Here is a 19,663-nt window from a genome sequence, read left to right on the forward strand (position 1 = left end):
AAAAATGTTGCAATGACGCAAAGAGCAGCTTTATAAGCGCCTTTTGGGACATTTTGCATGAAGTTATATAAACTTTGAGGCAGTTATCACAACCTCTGATCTCCAGAGCAAAGGTGTGTTTTATCCTCAGTCATCAGCAAGCTATGACTGACCTGGAATTTTTCAAGCCAAAAAAAGGTTTTCATGGTACCTTCGGGAGAATATTATTCAACATCAATCAGGTGCTTGCCATGTAATTGAATAATAAAGTCAAAGAACAGCTGTTGAACGTTGGTAAAGAGTATACTTTAAAAAAAGCATTTTAAATTTTTCTCCGTCACAAAAGACTGGGGTCAACACAGACCAACAGCAGCCAAACTGCAAGTAGCGGAATCTCTCTCCTGCCCACGTACCCACCTCAGACGACTTACTGTATGGACTTCCCCCATTCCCCACCACCATGTAACCGCCTATGCTATGAACGATTAGAGCGAAACATGGAGGCAGGGCAGAAAGGAAAGTACTCTGATATATAGAGTGTGACTAGGGCTTGTTATTGCTTCTGCGTCTGGGCGGCAGCATACCCTATGCCGTAGCATGACGTGCGCCTGCCAAAAATCCTGACTACGCGTCGCAGTGACGCGTTGCTACGTGAACGGCAAGGACTGTGAGTGGCCTACACAAAACATTAATATCATTGCTTTAATTTTATTTTCATGGCATGCTTTGTGTTTGCTGGTGTTATATTAAAGGTTGAATTCAGCGAAGAGGATCACCAAATCTGCCTGCTGACATCCGGAAATATCGAAAGTACATCTCTGCGTCCATGCCCCTTAGTGGGTGAACATGTGTGGCAAATTCACACGTTCTCTGCAACGACTGGTTCAGTGGTCAGACAGACCACCTCCACAAATGTTTTCTGCATCTCCTGTGTTTCAACAATTGGAGTAAAAACAATTGTTTTTCGATTTTGATGAGCTCCAGCTCAAGAAACAGCTGCTCAGTCTCTGACATTAAAAAAACCAAGGAGTGCCATCATGTGAGGCCCTGCAAAAGCCCGCAAAACCACTGAGGCAACACCAGTATATAACACCTTTTGTACTGTTTATTGCTCGTTTTCAATTGTGGTCAAATACTTGGGGCGAGTTTATGTGATTATTTTTGATGATGTGCGGATGCTAAACTGCTAAATGCTAATCGTTTGTGTGGCATGTTATTGCTGTATAAGCAGCTGTTTATAAACAAATTTGAATTGCTGTTATTGAAGATGAAACTGATTTAATTTTTATTTTAGTTTGATTCTGCAAGAGTTGATGTCATGAGCAACTGAATAAAGTCAGCAAACCACACGGATGTCTGACATCTTCATTTCGGGTACGTTCTTGGATAGTTAGTTTGAGATTTGGGGGTATTTAGGGGTACTTCCGGGTTAATTCCGACTTACGCAAAAATTCGGGTTACGTCGCCAGTGAAGTAATGGAACTCATTCGTAACCTGGGGACTACCTGTAAATATATTTATCAAGCTGACACGTGAACTGTGATACCGTTTGGTGCATACATTTCTGTCTGCAACATTGCCACCATTGGTGAGAAAGTTAATTCACTAGATTACTTGCAGTGAGTGTATGACAAACATACCGTCTTTTCTATTATTAGAGCACGGTGGCAGGCCCTCAGGGTCCCGGGACGCTGGCACGTGCACTCCTCCAATGCTCCCACCCACAACAGCCTGTCCACCACCCACTGCTACGCTCATCCAGTAATCTCCATTTCCCTCCATCTCCCTCACCACTTCTCACTCGCCCAGCACATGCTTTCACATGCGCCAGAAAATCACCCAAAGTGGAGAGAGAGCAGTGGGTAGAAGGAAAAACTGGATATTCCATAAAAATGGAATAGGCTACTCCATACAAATGGATTGAGTGGGCCTAACCCAATAATCCTTTTTTTTGTCTTTTTTGAGGGCACATATGGCAAGGACAGGACTGGTCATCAGTCAATAGCAGGGCACGCAGAGACACATGCTGGACCGGTTAGCAGTCAATGTCAGGTCACATAATATAAATCCACGCAATTAACTAGTCACAAACCAAAGGCGGGTCAGATATACAACAGATTAACAATGGACTGGTCATCAGTCAATGAAGAACACACACTGTTCTAGACAAACAATGAACTGGCCCATACTCCACAGCTAATGCACGCCCACATAAGAACAAAGAATAGAATGGTTGGCATAAGTGGGCCTCATATAGACAAAGATTGGACTGGTCACCAGTCAATGACAAGGCACCTATTGAAAAACAATGGAATGATCACCAGGCCATGTCAATTCACATGTAAGCAAAGTATCGACTGTCGTGAGTAAATGTCAGGTAAACCAGAAAATTATGTCTAAATGCATTTAAATTCCTGAGCTTCTGAACTGTGTGCCAGACATGGCAAACACTAAACTGCCATGCTCTCCAGTGTTGTTGACATAACTGATAAAATAATTACTGTTGGTTTGGACAGGATCAAGTGTCAGAACTTCAGTCAACAGCTCTCAAACTTTGCAAGATCTCTATGTAAAAAGCATATAAAGTAGAGAACAAGCACTACTCAGGCTATACAAGTCCCACCCAATCACAAGGCCACAAGAGGGCTTTGATATTGGTGGGATGACTGAGGTTACTTGTGTCAGTCAAGATGACTTGTTGTAATAGCTTCCACTTGGCTTACTCCATTAATTGAATCCTCCCACACTGCAGCCACAGACAATGCATTGACAGAAGTAGGCCACATCACACACAGACACACAAACAAAAATTATGTTGTACAGTACTATCATATTCTATATTAGTGAACTCTGTCTTTGAGTGTGAACCGGTGTGAGAATGTTTTTCTGTATGTGCAATGGCATTGACTGGCAACTAGTACATTGCTTGTCACAATCTGTTCAGTGGTTGACTTGTGACCGGTTTGTATATGTACTATTACTTCAGGATTGGCTGGTAGAAGAAAATGGAGGGAATGATATTTGGATTACAGTGTCCGAAACCACAGACTGGGCTGCAGTGCCATTTAGTGGCCACCACTGGTAAGACATGCATCAGCACAGCAATCCTATGCAGTGCTCAAACCTCAGTGTAAATGTAAGTGCGTTATATTCGTAACAATGCAATAGCCAGTTGAAATCTATTAGGCAAAAAAGTACTGAAAAGAGAAAAGTTTAAATTCTACTTAAGCCTTATATGAGAGAAAAAAACATTTTAAAGTGAATGAAGTCAAAACATTTTAAGGTTAAGGGTTTGCTTGTATTTTTACAAAGATAAAACCTTAATAAAGTAATTTTGGATGTTGATAATTATCAGGCCAAAACTGCAACCTGAAAAAGGGTTACATCATTGCTGTAAGCCATAATTTGGGGAGGAAAAAAAATGCGCGGATATTGTGTTTTTTTAATGAGATTGTAAGTATTGTACTGTGTAGCATCGGCCGATACCGATACCATACCGATACCACTTGGTTAGAAATTTATGTATCTATATGTTTGTATGTACAGTGGGGAGAACAAGTATTTCATACACTGCCGATTTTGCTGGTTTTCCCACTTGCAAAGCATGTAGAGGTCTGTAATTTGTATCATAAGTTCTCTTCAACTGTGAGGGACGGAATCTAATACAAAAAAACAGAAAATCACGTTGTATGATTTTTAAATAATAAATTTGCATTTAATTGCATGAAATAAGTATTTGATACATCACAAATATTGAACTTAAAAGTTGGTACACACTTCCTGTAGTCCTTGACAAGGTTTGCACACACTGCAGCAGGGATTTTGGCCCACTCATCCATGCAGATCTTCTCCAGAGCCTTCAGGTTTCGGGGCTGCTGCCAGGCAACACGGACTTTCAGCTCCCTCCATAGATTTTTTATCGGGTTCAGATCTGGTGACTGGCTAGGCCACTCCAGGGCCTTAAGATGCTTCTTACGGAGCTACTCTTTAGTTGCCTTGGCTGTGTGCTTTGGGTCGTTGTCATGCTGGAAGACCCAGCCACGACCCATCTTCAGGGCTCTCACTGAAGGAAGGAGGTTGTCAGCCAAGATCTGGCGATACATAGCCCCATCCATCCTCCCCTCAATACGGTGCAGTCGTCCTGTACCCTTGCCAGAGAAGCAGCCCCAAAAAAGGATGTTTCCTCCTCCATGTTTCACGGTTAGGATGGTGTTCTTAGGGTTGTACTCATCCCTCTTTTTCCTCCAAACACGACGAGCCGAGTTTAGACCAAAAAGTTCAATTTTGGTCCCATCCGACCACATGACCTTCTCCCATTGCTCCTCTGGATCATCCAGATGGTCAGTGGCAAACTTCAGACGTTTCTGGACATGCACTGGCTTCAGCAGCGAGACCTTGCGTGCGCTGCAGGATTTTAATCCATGACAGCGTAATGTGTTTCTGATGGTTTTCTCCGATTGTGGTTCCAGCTCTCTTCAGGTCATTAACCAGGTCCTGCCGTGTAGTTCTGGGCTGATCCCTCAACTTCCTCATAATCAGTGATGCCCCACGAGGTGAGATCTTGGATGGAGCCCCAGAACGAGGCAGATTGACCGTCAACTTGAACTTCTTCCATTTTCTAATAATCGCTCTAAATTTATTATTTAAAAATTATACAATGTGATTTTCTGGATTTTTGTATTAGATTCCGTCCCTCACAGTTGAAGAGAACTTATGATACAAATTACAGACCTCTACATGGCTTGCAAGTGGGAAAACCAGCAAAATCGGCAGTGTATCAAATACTTGTTCTCCCCACTGTATATACCGTATTTTTCGGACTATAAGTTGCAGTTTCTTTTTCACAGTTTGGCAGATGGTGTGTCTCATACTCTAGAGCGACTTATGTGTGAAATTACTAACACATTAATATATCATTATTGCTTGTTAGCATGTTCTATATGTTATAGTTATCTCAATAACTATGTTACATTAACATACCAAGCAGGTTCTCAGTTCGTTGTTTATGCGTCATGTAATGTTAGTATACTGTACACTTATTCAGCCTGTTGTTCTCTATTGTATTTTTATTTAAAATTGCCTTTCAAGATGACGTCTGTTCTTGGTGCTGGATTCTATCAAATACATTTCCCCCAAAAATGTGACTTATACTCCGGTGCGACATATATAGGTTTTTTTCCTTTTCATTGCGCATTTTTTCGCTGGTGCGACTTATACTCTGGTGCGACTTATAGTGCAAAAAATACTCTATATACATGTATATATATATATATATTATACATATATATATATATATACATATATATATATATATATATATATATGTAGTATAAAGTGAATCCAGTAGAACTTTTGATTGCATACCTGGTATAGGTGACAATAGTTCTACAGCACTTTTGAATAGCCTTGCCACTTGTCCTTTGAAATAAGGAATCGTTTTGAATTGGGAATTTAAAGTTGCGTTCCGTATTAAACCAATACGGAATAGATATAGATACATTTCTATGCATTTTAGGAGTTTGGCCATGCCCCTTTTTTCTGTCGCCTGTAAGGCTTTGGGCGGGAGCGGGGAGTCCCTTATTTCTGAAAGGTGGCAACCCTACTTTGGAAAAATGTCTCAAATTACTGCAGCATTTCTTTCAGTAAAAGACAATAAAAATAAAGTAGACGTAGTGAACAGACCAGAGATTGTTTCTCTGGTCTCCTTTGCCTTCCTCTGGATAGCAATCCTGCTGTTGCAGCCTCAAACTCTTTGTGTTCGTTCACGTTTCCTCCTCAAATGTTTTAACAGGTTCGAGGTATGGAAACTGGCCGATTTAACGCCACCTCTCGAAACTTTCAGGCCGCAAATATTGTATGCAGTTATTGTACTCGACGGACATTATAAACTGAAATACAGTACGTCCAGACCGCCGACATTTTACTCTCGTACTTTGTTTTTCCGACATATGAAAAAGCTGCCCCGCCATTGGTTGAGAGCGGCTATTGGCCCACTGTCATTGGTCTGGAGCAGGCCAATAGCAATAGCTGCTTGCCATGCAAAGTGATCACGTGTCATCACACAACACAGACAGAGTGGAGTAAGCGTCAGGAGGAAAAAAGGCTGTGGTCAAATGTTATAATACTGGACTGGTAAATGGTATCGGCGCCCTCTTTATTGGTACTCGCCGACACAGATAACACCATTTCGGGCCGGATCTGCCCCCCTGCCGATACTGGTATCGGTATCGGTGCATCCTTAATTGAAAGTAATGCATGGAAGACTCAGTATTTAATTTTTTAAGGTAAATTGTAAACTATAACAACCATGAACCTGACTTTAACTCACAGGGTTTTGGTGACTAGCTGCTTGTAGCTCGATGATTTCTGGCTTCTGTGAGTGTGTGTCTGTCACCCATGGACTGACCTGTAATAAACGCACAAAAATTCAATTCATAGACACATTATTTTTAACGCTGAGAGATGGCCATAAGGGGTAAAAACCACCTGAATTTCTTGGGGGTCCATCAGGTGAGGGTGCTGCTGTCTAGGCGCTGTCCGCTGGCTTTGTGACTCCAGAACTTCCCTGTACGGTTTGGCGCCAAAATTGGTCTTCCACAACATCACCTGGTTGAGAAAAGAAAAAATAAAAAACTAATAAAAAATATATTATTATTAATTTCAATTAAAATAGAAAAAAATAATAATAAACACTACCATAATTTTCGGACCATAAAGCACTACACTGCTTTGAACCCTGCTGGCATATGGTTCGGTGTGGAATATTAATTTTTTCAGGCTCATCAGCTGCAAATATCTTTTGGAGTACAAGACCCTTATTACAATGTCACAGTTTTACATTTGGTGGGTGCATCTCATACAGCCCCAATTCCAATGAAGTTGGGACGTTGTGTTCAACATAACTAAAAACTGAATATCTTGTTCAACCTATATGGAATTGAATAAACTACAAAGACATGATATACAATGTTCAAACTGAATAACTTAATTGCTTTTAGAAAATAATTATTAACTTTGAATTTTATGGCTGCAACGTGTTCCAAAAAAAGCTGAAACAGACTCATATTCATAACTGTGTTACATCACCATTTCTTTAATCAACATCCAATAAACAATTCGGAACTGAGGACACTCATTGTTTAAGCTTTATAAGTGGAATTCTTTCCAATTCTTGCTTGATGTACAGCTTCAGCTGTTCAACAATTTGGCGTTGCCGTTGTCGTATTTTACGCTAGTTTCTCAAGCTATCTAGTTTCCATGCTAATACCTATCTCGCCAGCTCATCGTTGAGGTGGATGACTCGGACCTGGGGGTGAGTGCAGTGCTTTCCCACATCATCGCCAGATCAACAACTGAATCCTGAATCCTGGAAATCTGCTATTTGGTTAAATTTGCTTTTGTTCCCTAGATCCTCAAAAACTTGCCTGCCTGCCCACCTTGCTCACCCACCAAAAAAGCTCACCTGACTAATTCGACACCGTCTGCTGTACCTGTCAATCGTCACTGCCAGTTTGCGTGGGTCTCCGGCCACCCCAGAAACGTAACAATTTTGTATTCGCATTTAATGCGCTTTTCAAAGTGCAATCTTGGCAAGCCTTAGTTTTACATCTCCTAAAATTTATTTTGCAACACATGAAACGTTCCTAATCAATCTACTTAAATAATCAAAAGCTGCGGCCCTAAATTGAAGTCTACGGTTCGATAAGATTTTCAATACGAGGGACACGATTTTCGATTCGATTCAATACATTTAATGCTCTAAAACAAAAAAATACGTTTTTTTTTTTTTTTTTTTTAAATTTTGCTAACAAGCAAAAAATAACAATGCCATCATATAAACATGCATCATAGTGCATAATATTTATGTGCTTACTTCTTACTGATCTGAAGAAATTTTGTATAAAAGTGCTGAGAACAATCTTTACTGTTTGCAAAGTGAGGCGGGGCACACTGTTGATTGCTATTACTCTCTTAGCAGGTATGTTTACCACATGAGAAAAACATCTTATTTGTGGTCTGAGTCCATCTGTGTTACGTACTGAATTAACAATATTTGCAGCTTTATCTATAGTCACTGGTATGGATTGATTTGGCCTGCTTAACTTCCATTCAGTCATGGCAGTTTTTAATTCATCGATGAAGTATATAGACCCTACCCACCGACGTCACAAAATCACGTGCTCGCTGTATGGTTCCGCCCTCTTGTCCGTCATTTTGTGTCTGTATTATCAAAGGTCTCAATTGATCGAGCAATTTATAATGCATTTCATGGAAGACCCGGTGCTTTCGGATGCCGTAAACTCACTTGATGCGTTGCATAAAAGGCGTTATGTGGAAAAGCTTCAGTTTATCCATTCGCCAGATCCATATTTGATGCCTAAATCGATGTTTTTCGACCCGCTGTCTCCGCCGTATTTGCCTGACATCTGCTAGCTAGCCTGATATGTACAACTATCTTGTCCACACAAAATCAGCCTATTCTCACGAAAGTTTGAAAAACTTTAAGAGCTTGGAGGCTTATAAATACTTCGTTGCTGGTTGGGTGAAACAGGTCCTCGTCCATGAAAATTCGGCAGGAATCTGTCTTGTGCTTGGAAAGGTGAGTTACGAAATTTTCAATTCAAAATCTTTTGTTATTGCTAACATCCACTGTCAAGTCTAATGTATTTCATGTCGTTTGTCAATGGAGTTAGGGCTTTTAATGTTTATATGGTTTAGCGATAGCACTCTCACTACATACATACGTGTATGTTGTCGGCGATTAGCCTAGCAATGATCTTAATTGTGGTTGTCAGCCCAAAACCCTCTAAATATATATTAAATGCATCTTACCAGATATAAAATGACTACTACATAATCTGTGGTAATCGTTTGGAGCCCAGTTTTCTCGTCGAATTGCAGCAGCCCATCTCGCTCTCTTCTCTCCGGGTCTCTCGGAATCCGGTAGAACTTCAAGTCTCTCCGTCTTCTCCGTCTATCTTCTCTGTTATTGCAACCGACCGCCACACACGCCTTCACCATTTTGATTTTTAATGTTAACGAGCAGAAAAACACGTCGTAAATAGGAGGAATGTACGTAGCCGTAACAGGTAAACATGATGTGTTGACGGACAATTGGGCGGCACCAGTCAGGAGGAAGGAGTTGTGACGTCACGTGGGTAGGGTCAATAGACTACGCGTCCCATGATCACTCTGGGCTCACGTAGCCAATGGCATGGGACTTGGGGGAGGGATCGAACGTGGGCACATCTAGGTTGCTATTTGATGATATCTAGTGTGTGCGCGCGAGTGTTGTCAGGCATTTAAAAAATTAACAAACGACACAGAAGTCACGTCTGCTCATTATTGCACAACACCAGCATTTGACAGTCGACTTTCATAAACAGGGCGAGTTTGAAGTACAGCGCTCTTAATTTGCCACTCATTGTTCATCATGTAACAGAGAGCTAGCTCTCTGTGACCCACGGTCTTAACCTGTCTTTTTTCAAAGCGAAGGTATTCATAGCAACCAAGTCGGCAATAATATAATGGCTGACTTTGTCGCATGTATCCATAAAGGCAGTCTTTGTTTAATAAATACGAGTGGGGAAAGCATATCAGCTCACCCAAAATGCTGCCAAACATCGGACCTGTATGATATTGAAGTCGGCAAGCCGCCTCCGTAAGTATCGGTCTTTCCTCACGAGCAATGATCCTCGTGTGCCACACCTCCCACCTTTCATGCAGTTAGGGGGAGGAGTTGAGGAGGGGGGCGGCTAGCTGCAGAATTTGTTTTTTCAAGGCAAAGCTGCACCGGACATTTTAGCAAGAGAGACGACAAAAATAAATTCGGAAAATATATTTTGGGAGCTTTTCATTTGGATTGAATGTTTTTGTGTATTTAATCAAAGAGGGCGTATCGAACGGTTCAATATAAAACAGAGTATTGTTGCATCCTTATACGTAATGTGTCAATAATACATATGACGACTTTAATCTCGTAATTTTAAAAAAAATCTTGTAATATTACTTAAATCTTATGATATGTACAGTATGTATATGTAGTACTATATACTAGGATAGACTTCATTATCAGTTGGCGAGACTGCTCCAACAGACTTTGCACCATAGCTTCCTGTAGGGGGCCAGGCAGAGCGTCATGGCAGCTTTCACTGCGATAAACTCAAACACACGCTGCATTCTAACGCCGGATTTAGGTGGAAAAGGGACGAAAGTTTTAGTGCATTGCATTCAAGCAGGCAGGAGTTTCTCAAGAGTAATTTGGTCAAGGATTCAAGGTAATTATTATATAAAATAGCCCCATGCATGCGCTTTGAAAAACATTACTTGTGAAAACAATGAAATGAATGGGAAAAATAGGCGTAACTTTAGCTTGAAATATTTACGTAAAATGAATGATAACTGCCTGGTTGTTTGCTTTTAACCATAGAATCTAGACTGTTTTACGTTCGTATCTATAGAAATTCCGCGATTTACGCATTTATTTACAAGAATTTTAAACTTAAAAAGCTCTTTGTTTTGTGATGGCCGCGATGTTGGATTTTGTATCCATACACAATAGTGTAACTTTACATTCAAATAATCAGGTAGTTTTCAGCCAACTGCCAGTTTTTTGCGCAAAATACTAGTAATCTAGACATTTCAGTCCATACAAATTTTTTGGGTTCTTACATGTTTTATTTTATGTAACATTTCAATCTAAAAATGACAAGGCCCGATAGCCGGCAAGACATGCTGAGGCAATAATGACATCGGAATTCAACCTAAATAAGTTTTGATTGTATATTGAAATTTTGAAAAATGCTAAATTTGCTTTTGTTGGGTAAAATTAAGATGATTCTGTATGCTTTCCACAAGTATTAAGTTTGTGATGTTAAAATTGAGAGATTTATTAGCTGTTGAAAACTTAAGTCAGAATTGCACTAAATTAAAAAAAAAAAAAAAAAAGTCGCTATTTTGGGCAAAAAGTTATATATGTTAAATATTGCTATTGACCCTGAAAATATAGGTGATTATCTCTGAATTTGGCGATTTTTGTGCATCTTGTGTAAAATCTAAGAATATTATAGCCATTTTAATTATTGTTACACTTATAAAATAATTAATCGGGATTTTATTAAGGAACCACTTTGAATTTTTTGATGCCTCTGCTCATGGAGATTCACATATGGCTAAGGGAGGTGCCTGTTTTGCCTTTAGGTCGCTAGTGGCTTTGGTTTTGAAAATATTTGAATTTAGAGTTTTTGAAAATATGCCACCTACGGAGCAGCGCCACGCCCAGTTTCCCGTCAACTGATAGTGAAGTCTAGGACACTAGCTAAAATTACGTCTAAAGCAGTTTTGTGTTCACACAGATCTTACATTTCCAAAAGTTGGTGCATATGCAATAGCTCTTACAGCCTCCCATCCTTTTCCATCCACCTTCGAGCAGTAATCCTAAGTAGAGCATCTGTTTTCCGAAACTTCCGGGTTCGCGGTGAATCAGTTACAGGCACACTTTTGCTCAATAGACAATGTTTATTGATTAGAAAATGCAGAATAAATTAGATTTATTGATTACAATCCCACAAGAGCAAGCAAACACACATCAAAAAAACAAAACCAATGGCAACGATGACACTAGATTTGAGTTTGTCAATCCCAGAATCCCCGCGTTACCGCTACAGCAAAACAAAATGTCCCTCAGAAATGAAAATCGCTTACCGTGACAAATGAGCGGGGAGCCAACACACTCCGGCGAAGCGGCAAAGGAACAAAACCAGGCGACCCGAAACGTAATCCACTGGCAGACTTCCGCAATTTCTTAAACATCGTTATTCTGGTACGGCTTACTTCAGTTTATCAAATAACACAAGTATGGAGGTAGATTTGTGTCTTTATTATTCAATCAAAAAAAAGTTGCTTCAATCAAATAAAAAGTTGCTTCAATCAAAATATATATTTTCAATCGAAGAAAACGTCTGTTCAATCAAAAAAATGTGTTTGAATGCAAAAATAAATATGAAACTCAAAAAAATATATTTGAAAACTATTTTTCTTTGATTTAATTTTTTTTTTTTATTTAAGTCAAGTTTTTTTTTGATTGAAACACCATTTTTGATTGAAGTCATGTAATTTTGCGTTTGGACCACATTTTGGCTAGGACATTTGTGTCTATTATTCAATCAAAAATTAAGTCGCTTCAAACAAAAAAATATATATTTTCAAAAGAAAAATCACTTCAATCAAAATTTTTTTAAAAATTCAATCGTAGAAAAAAAGGTTTGAATGTGAAAAAATATTTGAGACTCAGAAATTCGCATTTGAACACTATTTTTCATTCAAACAGTTTTCTTTGATTGAAGCAATCCTTTTTGTGTTCAAGCCATATTAGGGGTAGGACATTTGTGTCAAAATCATTCAATCGCAAAAAAAGTTAATCAAAAAACTATTTGTAATCAAAGAAAAAAATAATTTGCAAAAATATATATTTTTTGAAAGTATATTTTTTTATTTGAAATATATATATATATATATATATATATATATATATATATATATATATATATGTGTGTGTGTGTGTGTGTGTGTTGAAGTATCATTTTAAACTTTTTTTTTCAAAGTGGAAAAAGTTTTGAACACACTTTTTTTTTTGAAGTGGGAAAAGTTTTGAAGGCACTTTTTTTCGATTGAATCATTTTGACACAAAGATTCAACTTCAACGCTAGTTCCGGTGTGTTTGAGTGGCAGCTTTTTGCGCCAATGGCATAAAAGTATGAAGCAAGAATAATGGCCACCAGGTCTCCATCCAGCCATCGGAGTCTCCTGGAGTCCAAGCCGAATATAGGGCACCGGTACGGGGGTGTAACATCGGCATTTCACCTGAGTACCCGCAACGGCACGTTGCCCTGTCGCGGCACAATGGTCGGACCCCGATATCACCCCCAGGGATTCCCCTATATTCAACAGATTGTGGCGCACCGCCACACTAAAATGAAAGCCGCCACGCCTGGCAAATGAGATGTATTTTATTTATTTATTTAAATAAAAAAATTTTTTTAAGGCCGCTTCAAACTAGCGGCAGCCGAGTGGGAGGAGTTCAGCGGACACCTATTCATTGTGTATTGTAGCCTAATGTTCGTAACTATGCAGGCCCCCCCTTAAGAGACGCAAGGGGAACGAGTAGGAAGAATGGGAGAACGAGCGAGATAGCGAGAGATAGCGGTCGCATGTCGTAGCAGCCCGCTGTTATTTTGTTATTGTTTTTCTTTATTATTGTTACCACAATAAAGTGGGTAAGCAAATACAGACTTCTCTCCTTCTTGCCCATATCCGGGGCATTACAATAATTTGGATCGGACTTTTCGGCGAAAGTGAGCGGTGGACGGCCGTCTTGGACGGAAAGCAAACTTTGACTAACTTGCGCTGAGAGACTGCGGAGAGGCGGGGCCCAAAATAAAGCCTTGCTCTATTTTCAGAGCGTTGGTCACAGTAAACGATTTATCAGTTCAAGCAGAGTAAAATGATACATATTCACGGTACAAGAACGTCGTTTCTGGTTCCATCGATTGGTAAGAAAAGGCTGTTTGTACGAGTGACGTGTGGGCGCTCCCGTCAGGGGGGACATTTCACGTGGAGTGGCTATTTTTCGGCACAACACCGGCGCGCCAACTTCAGACAATTACGGCTGACGAAACTTTGATAAATGCGCCCCCCCCACCCAAATTTCGCGAGCTCTGGGACACTCGAAAAATGACTCTCATACCTCTCCTTGCTAAGTTAATGGTACCTCGACGTGCCTTTGTGCGGAAATTTAGTTTACGAACAACGGGGAAAAAACTATTCACCTTCTCACCGAATCAAGTAAAACTCTTTACACGGCTATTAGAATTCCCCCAGTGCTCTAAATGGGTCAGTTGACAGAAGGACTGTTATTCTTGTGGTAATGTAGTACTTATGAGGGTCAAATAAAAGGAAAAAGGAGGACTACGACGGTGGTCTGCAACCCGCGGCTCTCGGGCCGCATGCGGCTCTTTAGCGATGCTTCGGAGCTTTTTTTTTTTTTTTTTTTTTTTAAATGGAAAAAGATGGGGGAGGGAAATATATTTTTTTGTTTTAATAGGATTTCTAGGAGGACAAACATGACACAAACATTCTTTCAATTCATTAATATTGTAATGAAGTTAAACTTGTGGTGGCATAGTACAACAGAGTAGTCACGTGGTGCGTCATTCTCTATAGGATCCACTGCAGGGAAAATAAACATTTAATCATGAAGGCTAATTACGTATTTCTAGCCAACTTAGTCATTTCTATAGTAGGCTAATATAGCTAGTATCGATAATTATAAGGCTTGTACAAGGCTTTTAATTTTTTGTGGCTCCAGACATACTGTATCAGTTTTTTTTTTGTTTTTTTGGGGGTCAAATATGGCTCTTTCATCAGTTTGGGTTGCCAACCCTGAGTCACTACGAGATGTAAGTCGTACTATTGCCACGAGAAAAAAAGTCGCATTAGTACATCGGGTAACGTAGCTGTAATCAGCTACGCATTTTACATACATGTACTGTAGCTGAGAGGTACAACATTAGCCTGGCTAATGAAATATTTCAAATATATCTTTGTTATGGTTCTTCTTGGGGGAAAAAATGAAGAAAAAAAAATTCGCTGTGGCACGACATGGTGAGGCTGTCCGACTCCGATGCAGCCCACCACCACAGCTTCAAAAAATCCTAGGGGAAACACTGCACCCCCCAGGCGCGGAGGCCGGCTGTAGAGTGGACGGTCCGCGAATGACACGACACTCATTCAAAGTTGAAGTGACGGGGCTCCAGGCGTGGACGCCGGCGACTCGCCGGTAGTCCACTCTCTTACTGGGCAGGCTAGTGTCGGGCCACTCGCCGACCACTCTTGTACCGGCACGTCGCGGACACTCCGGTTGGAATCAATTGCCAACCGTCACGTCAGGGCAGCGGGTGAAGTTCGCCGTGTTGAATCACATTAAGCAGCAGGGCACCGTACTCCGGTGAAATGCCGATGTCACACCCCCGTACTGGTGCCCTATATTCGGCTTGGACTCCAGGAGACTCCGATGGCTGGATGGAGCCCTGGTGGCCATTATTCTTGCTTCATACTTTTATGCCATTGGCGCAATCAGCTGCCACTCAAACATACCGGAACTAGCGTTGAAGGTAAATCTTTGTGTCAAAATGATTCAATCGGAAAAAAAAGTGCCTTCAAAACTTTTCCCACTTCAAAAAAAAGTGTGTTCAAAACATTTTCCACTTTGAAAAAAAAAAAAAAAAGAGTTTGAAACTTTTTGCTTTTCAAAAAAAGTGATACTTCAATAAAAAATATATATATTTCAAATAAAAAAATATATTTTCCCCCAAAAATATTTTTGCAAATGATTTTTTTCTTTGATTAAAAATAGTTTTTTGATTAAAGCAACTTTTATTGCGATTGAATGATTTTGACACAAATGTCCTACCCCTAATATGGCTCAAACACAAAAAGGATTGCTTCAATCAAAGAAAACGGCTTGAATGAAAAATAAAGTGTTCAAATGCGAATTTCTGAGTCTCAAATATTTTTTCACATTCAAACCTTTTTTTCTACGATTGAATATTTTTAAAATTTTTGATTGAAGTGATTTTCTTTTGAAAATATATATTTTTTTGTTTGAAGCGACTTAATTTTTGATTGAATAATAAAGACACAGATGTCCTAGCCAAAATGTGGTCCAAACGCAAAATGACATGACTTCAATCAAAAATGGTGTTTCAATCAAAAAAAAACTTGACTTAAACCCAAAAAAAAATTAAATCAAAGAAAAATAGTTTTCAAATATATTTTTTTGAGTTTCATATTTATTTTTGCATTCAAACACATTTTTTTTGATTGAACAGACGTTTTCTTGGATTGAAAATATATATTTTGATTGAAGCAACTTTTTTTTTGATTGAATAATAAAGACACAAATCTACCTCCATACACCCCTAGTACTACTCAAGTCAATTTATCAAACAACACAATTCCAGTATTACTTAATTCAATTTATCAAACAGCACAATCCCAGTAATACTTAATTCAATTTATCAAACAGCACAATAATCCAATTTACCAAATAATACAAATCTCAGTTAGTTTATAAAGTAATACGACAAACCAAGCCGACAACGCCACCTATGATTTCCGAAACTTCCGGGTTCGCGGTGAATCAGTAACAGGCACACTTTTGCTCAATAAACATCGTCTATTGAGCAAAACTGTGCTGGTTGCTAACTCACCGCGAATCCATAACTTTTCGTAAAACAGCATCTAATATTTGTATTCTTATGCATTTGAATTATTTCATACAAAGTATTTTGACGTAAATTTCGACTTCAATAGTGAAACCTGACTTACACTGAAATTAATGTTACGTCACAAGCGTAGGAACGGAGCTTATTCATAACTCAAGAGTCCCTGTATTGATATTTGATGCTAGTGCGTCAATATCTTATCATAAAAATTAACAATGTTTTCAATGTAACATCAATATTTGATGCTGGTGTATCAATACTGTATGTATAGCGATAACAATAGGCCACTATATTGATGCGTTTTCCATAAGACTATCTCTGAACTAACCTGGAAATCGGCACCCCCCGAAGCAAAAAGCTCTCCAGAGATGGAAAAGGCCACAGTGAGGACGGCACCCTTAAAGAAAAAAAAACAACAAAGACATTTTCAAAATTATTTTAGCAATTGCTGTAGCTAGTGCTGCACGATATAAAGTGTATCACCAAACAACAGTAAACTTACCATTGACGTTTAGACCTCGAACCATGCATTTTAAACATGTGGTGCATAGTTAAAACAATTAATGACAATGATAACTAATACAATGAGGTGGCTGAATATATATAGCGAGTACTATTACATGTTGGAGAAAATTAGCCACCAACAAAAGCAATCATATACTCATAATAACGTTGTACAAAAATGGCAGAAATGCATTTTGGTCCACCACCCCACCGATAGGAATTGGCCGTTTGGCTCGCCCTGCCAACCCAACGTGGGTAATGCACACAAGCTAATTGAACATTGCTGTGTTCAAATAGAACAAGGCACGTAATCCACACAGAACACAGACAACACAATTCATTATTAATGACATAATGCTAAATCACAGACTTCATAATGATATATATATACTGTATATTATGAAGGCTATTATGGCTAAATTAATAGTCTTGAAATTTGAAATTTCCCTTATGAAGGACAGATTCCTCGCCAATTTGCGCTTCGAAATATTTTTATTTGATCAACACAACAGTAACGCTGTACACACAAACAAAAACAAGCTCTTGACATTATTGAAGAAACGTCACAAGTATAGAGCACAGCTATTCTCCCAATACAACACAACCACGTCATCACACTCAGCGTGCATTGCAATGCACGTGTAAAACATGGCGCCCTCCGTCGGTCAAAATATGTACTAAATATTATAGATTTTTAAATAAATGGCAATATTTTACGTGTTTCTTATAACATTTTAGAGAAAAATTGTGACTCTAAGTCTGTGGAACCCTTTAAAAAATGTATACAATCAAATCTAATTACAAAAAAATTATTCAAACAGACCTTGTGTCCATGTAGCGTGTAGATGAGACGTCCCTCCAGCAGGTCTAGGATTTTGATAGTGCCATCGCTGGAGCCACTGATCAAATAGTTATCGGACGGGTGGAAAGAGAAGCTGTTGACGCTTGCTTTGTGAACTACAAAGCAAACATTTGACTAAATGAACAGTGTTCCTAGGCTTCCTTGGTGCTGCTTGATTACCTTGATATTGCTGGATGATCTTATTGGTGCGTATGTCCCAGATTTTAAGGGTGCTATCTGCCCCTGAGGATGCTATACATGTGCCTCTCGAGTTGAAGTCCACATAGGTTGCGGATCTGGAATAAAGAAGGGTATGGGAAATGCAGAAAAAGCAAAGCAATATAATGATTTTAAAAGAAAATACCCGCAGCAGTCAGTGAAACAGTTGATGCAGTTTTTGCTGGATGTGTCCCACAGCCTGACGGTGCGGTCATCCCCACAGGACACTAAAAGGCGATTGTCTCGTGAAAACCTACAGGGCAGAAATATTCCAAACTTCTAAGAGCAGCTTAAATGTGGCCCAGACACTACCAAATGATAACTCATCAGAGAAATACCTGCCTACAGTTTAAAGGGAATTCTTACTTCACCAGTTCATCACGTTTAGACCCTACCAAATCATCGCAGAACTAAGCAATTATACAACAACATTTGAAAATTCCTCATGATAGAGGGATGACAAAACATTTTAAACTCAAACCATTGGCTGATACAAGACACATGGAACATTTAAACTTATAGTGTATCACATAAGTGAGTACACCCCTCGCATTTGTGCAGATATTTAAGTATATCTTTTCATGGGACAACACTGACAAAATGAAATTTTGAAACAATAAAAAGTAGTCTCTGTGCAGCTTATATAATAGAGTTAATTTATTTTCCCCTCAAAATAACTCAGATTATAGCCATTATTTTCTAAACCTCTGGCAACAAAAGTGAGTACACCCCTTAGAAACTACGTACATCCCTAAATGTCCAAATTGAGTACTGCTTGTCAATTTCCCTCCAAAATGTCATGTGACTCATTAGAGGAGTGCTGTCAGCATTGCTGCAGAGATTGAAGAGGTGGGGGTTCAGTCTGTTAGTGGTCAGACCATACACTGCACTCTACTTCAAATTGGTGTGCATGGCTGTCACCCCAGGAGGAAGCCTCTACTGAAGACGGTACACAAGAAAGCCCGCAAACAGTTTGCTGAAGACATGTCAACAAAGCACATGGATTACTGGGACCATGTCCTATGGTCTGATGAGACGGGCGGGCTTTCAAAGTTTGTCAGTGTTGTCCCATGAAAAGATATACTTAAATATCTGCAGAAATGCGTGGGGTGTACTCACTTTTGTGATATACTGTATGAACAATCAGCATTTCAGGTAAGTGTTTAGAATATATGAAATGATTACATACCTAGCACAGCGTACCCAGTTGGTGTGCTGGTTGAGCGAGTAGACGAAGCATCGCCGGCTGACGCTCCAAACCTTCACTGACTTGTCGTCGGAGGCTGTCACCAGCCTCGTGCCGTCATAGGAGAACGCCACACTGCGCACTGGTGCTATGTGAGCCTTGAACACTGTCGACTCACCTTTTCTGAAACACACAACAAAACAGTGACTGTATTGTAAAATATTTGATGAGTTTTGATATGATGCAATAGGTGGAACAAATTATGATTTTATGTGACTACAAAGAAGTTGCAATATTAGAGCAACAAAGTCAGGATATTCAAAAATTTGGGGATTATCTATATGGTCACGTATTAAAATTCAGGTTTATATGGTATTATTGTGACTGTCTTCCATATAACATTACAATGACTGTGTTGCAAAATATTTCAATACAGGAGGTTATATTAACAGCATTTTACTCTATTAAAAAAAATCAAGCAAAAGTCCTAATTCTCCCAAAATAAAATAATATTTCAACATTTATGTGTTCAAATTGCAACTTTTTTCCAAACTATAAAGAATCCAAGCTTTTTTTTCTCCATTCATTCAAATAACATTACACTCTTAGAAAAATCATTTACTTACTATGTACCTTCAACTAAATTCTGCT

At 39.2% G+C, this 19,663-nt stretch overlaps 1 protein-coding gene across 1 annotated transcript in view; it reads right to left on the reverse strand.

Annotated features, from left to right (window-relative positions):
- poc1b (POC1 centriolar protein B) overlaps positions 1 to 19,663 on the reverse strand; it is an 83,345-nt gene that overhangs the window by 58,130 nt on the left and 5,552 nt on the right. Inside the window, exons 4-10 of the mRNA XM_057836250.1 lie at positions 19,016 to 19,195; positions 17,972 to 18,079; positions 17,788 to 17,903; positions 17,590 to 17,723; positions 16,591 to 16,659; positions 6,466 to 6,585; positions 6,308 to 6,385 (exon numbers count right to left, since the gene is read on the reverse strand). Coding sequence (XP_057692233.1) covers positions 6,308 to 6,385; positions 6,466 to 6,585; positions 16,591 to 16,659; positions 17,590 to 17,723; positions 17,788 to 17,903; positions 17,972 to 18,079; positions 19,016 to 19,195 — 805 coding nt within the window. The remainder of the gene's footprint in view (positions 1 to 6,307; positions 6,386 to 6,465; positions 6,586 to 16,590; positions 16,660 to 17,589; positions 17,724 to 17,787; positions 17,904 to 17,971; positions 18,080 to 19,015; positions 19,196 to 19,663) is intronic.

Source organism: Corythoichthys intestinalis, chromosome 5 (genome assembly GCF_030265065.1).
Source record: "Corythoichthys intestinalis isolate RoL2023-P3 chromosome 5, ASM3026506v1, whole genome shotgun sequence".
Lineage (NCBI taxonomy): Eukaryota > Metazoa > Chordata > Actinopteri > Syngnathiformes > Syngnathidae > Corythoichthys > Corythoichthys intestinalis.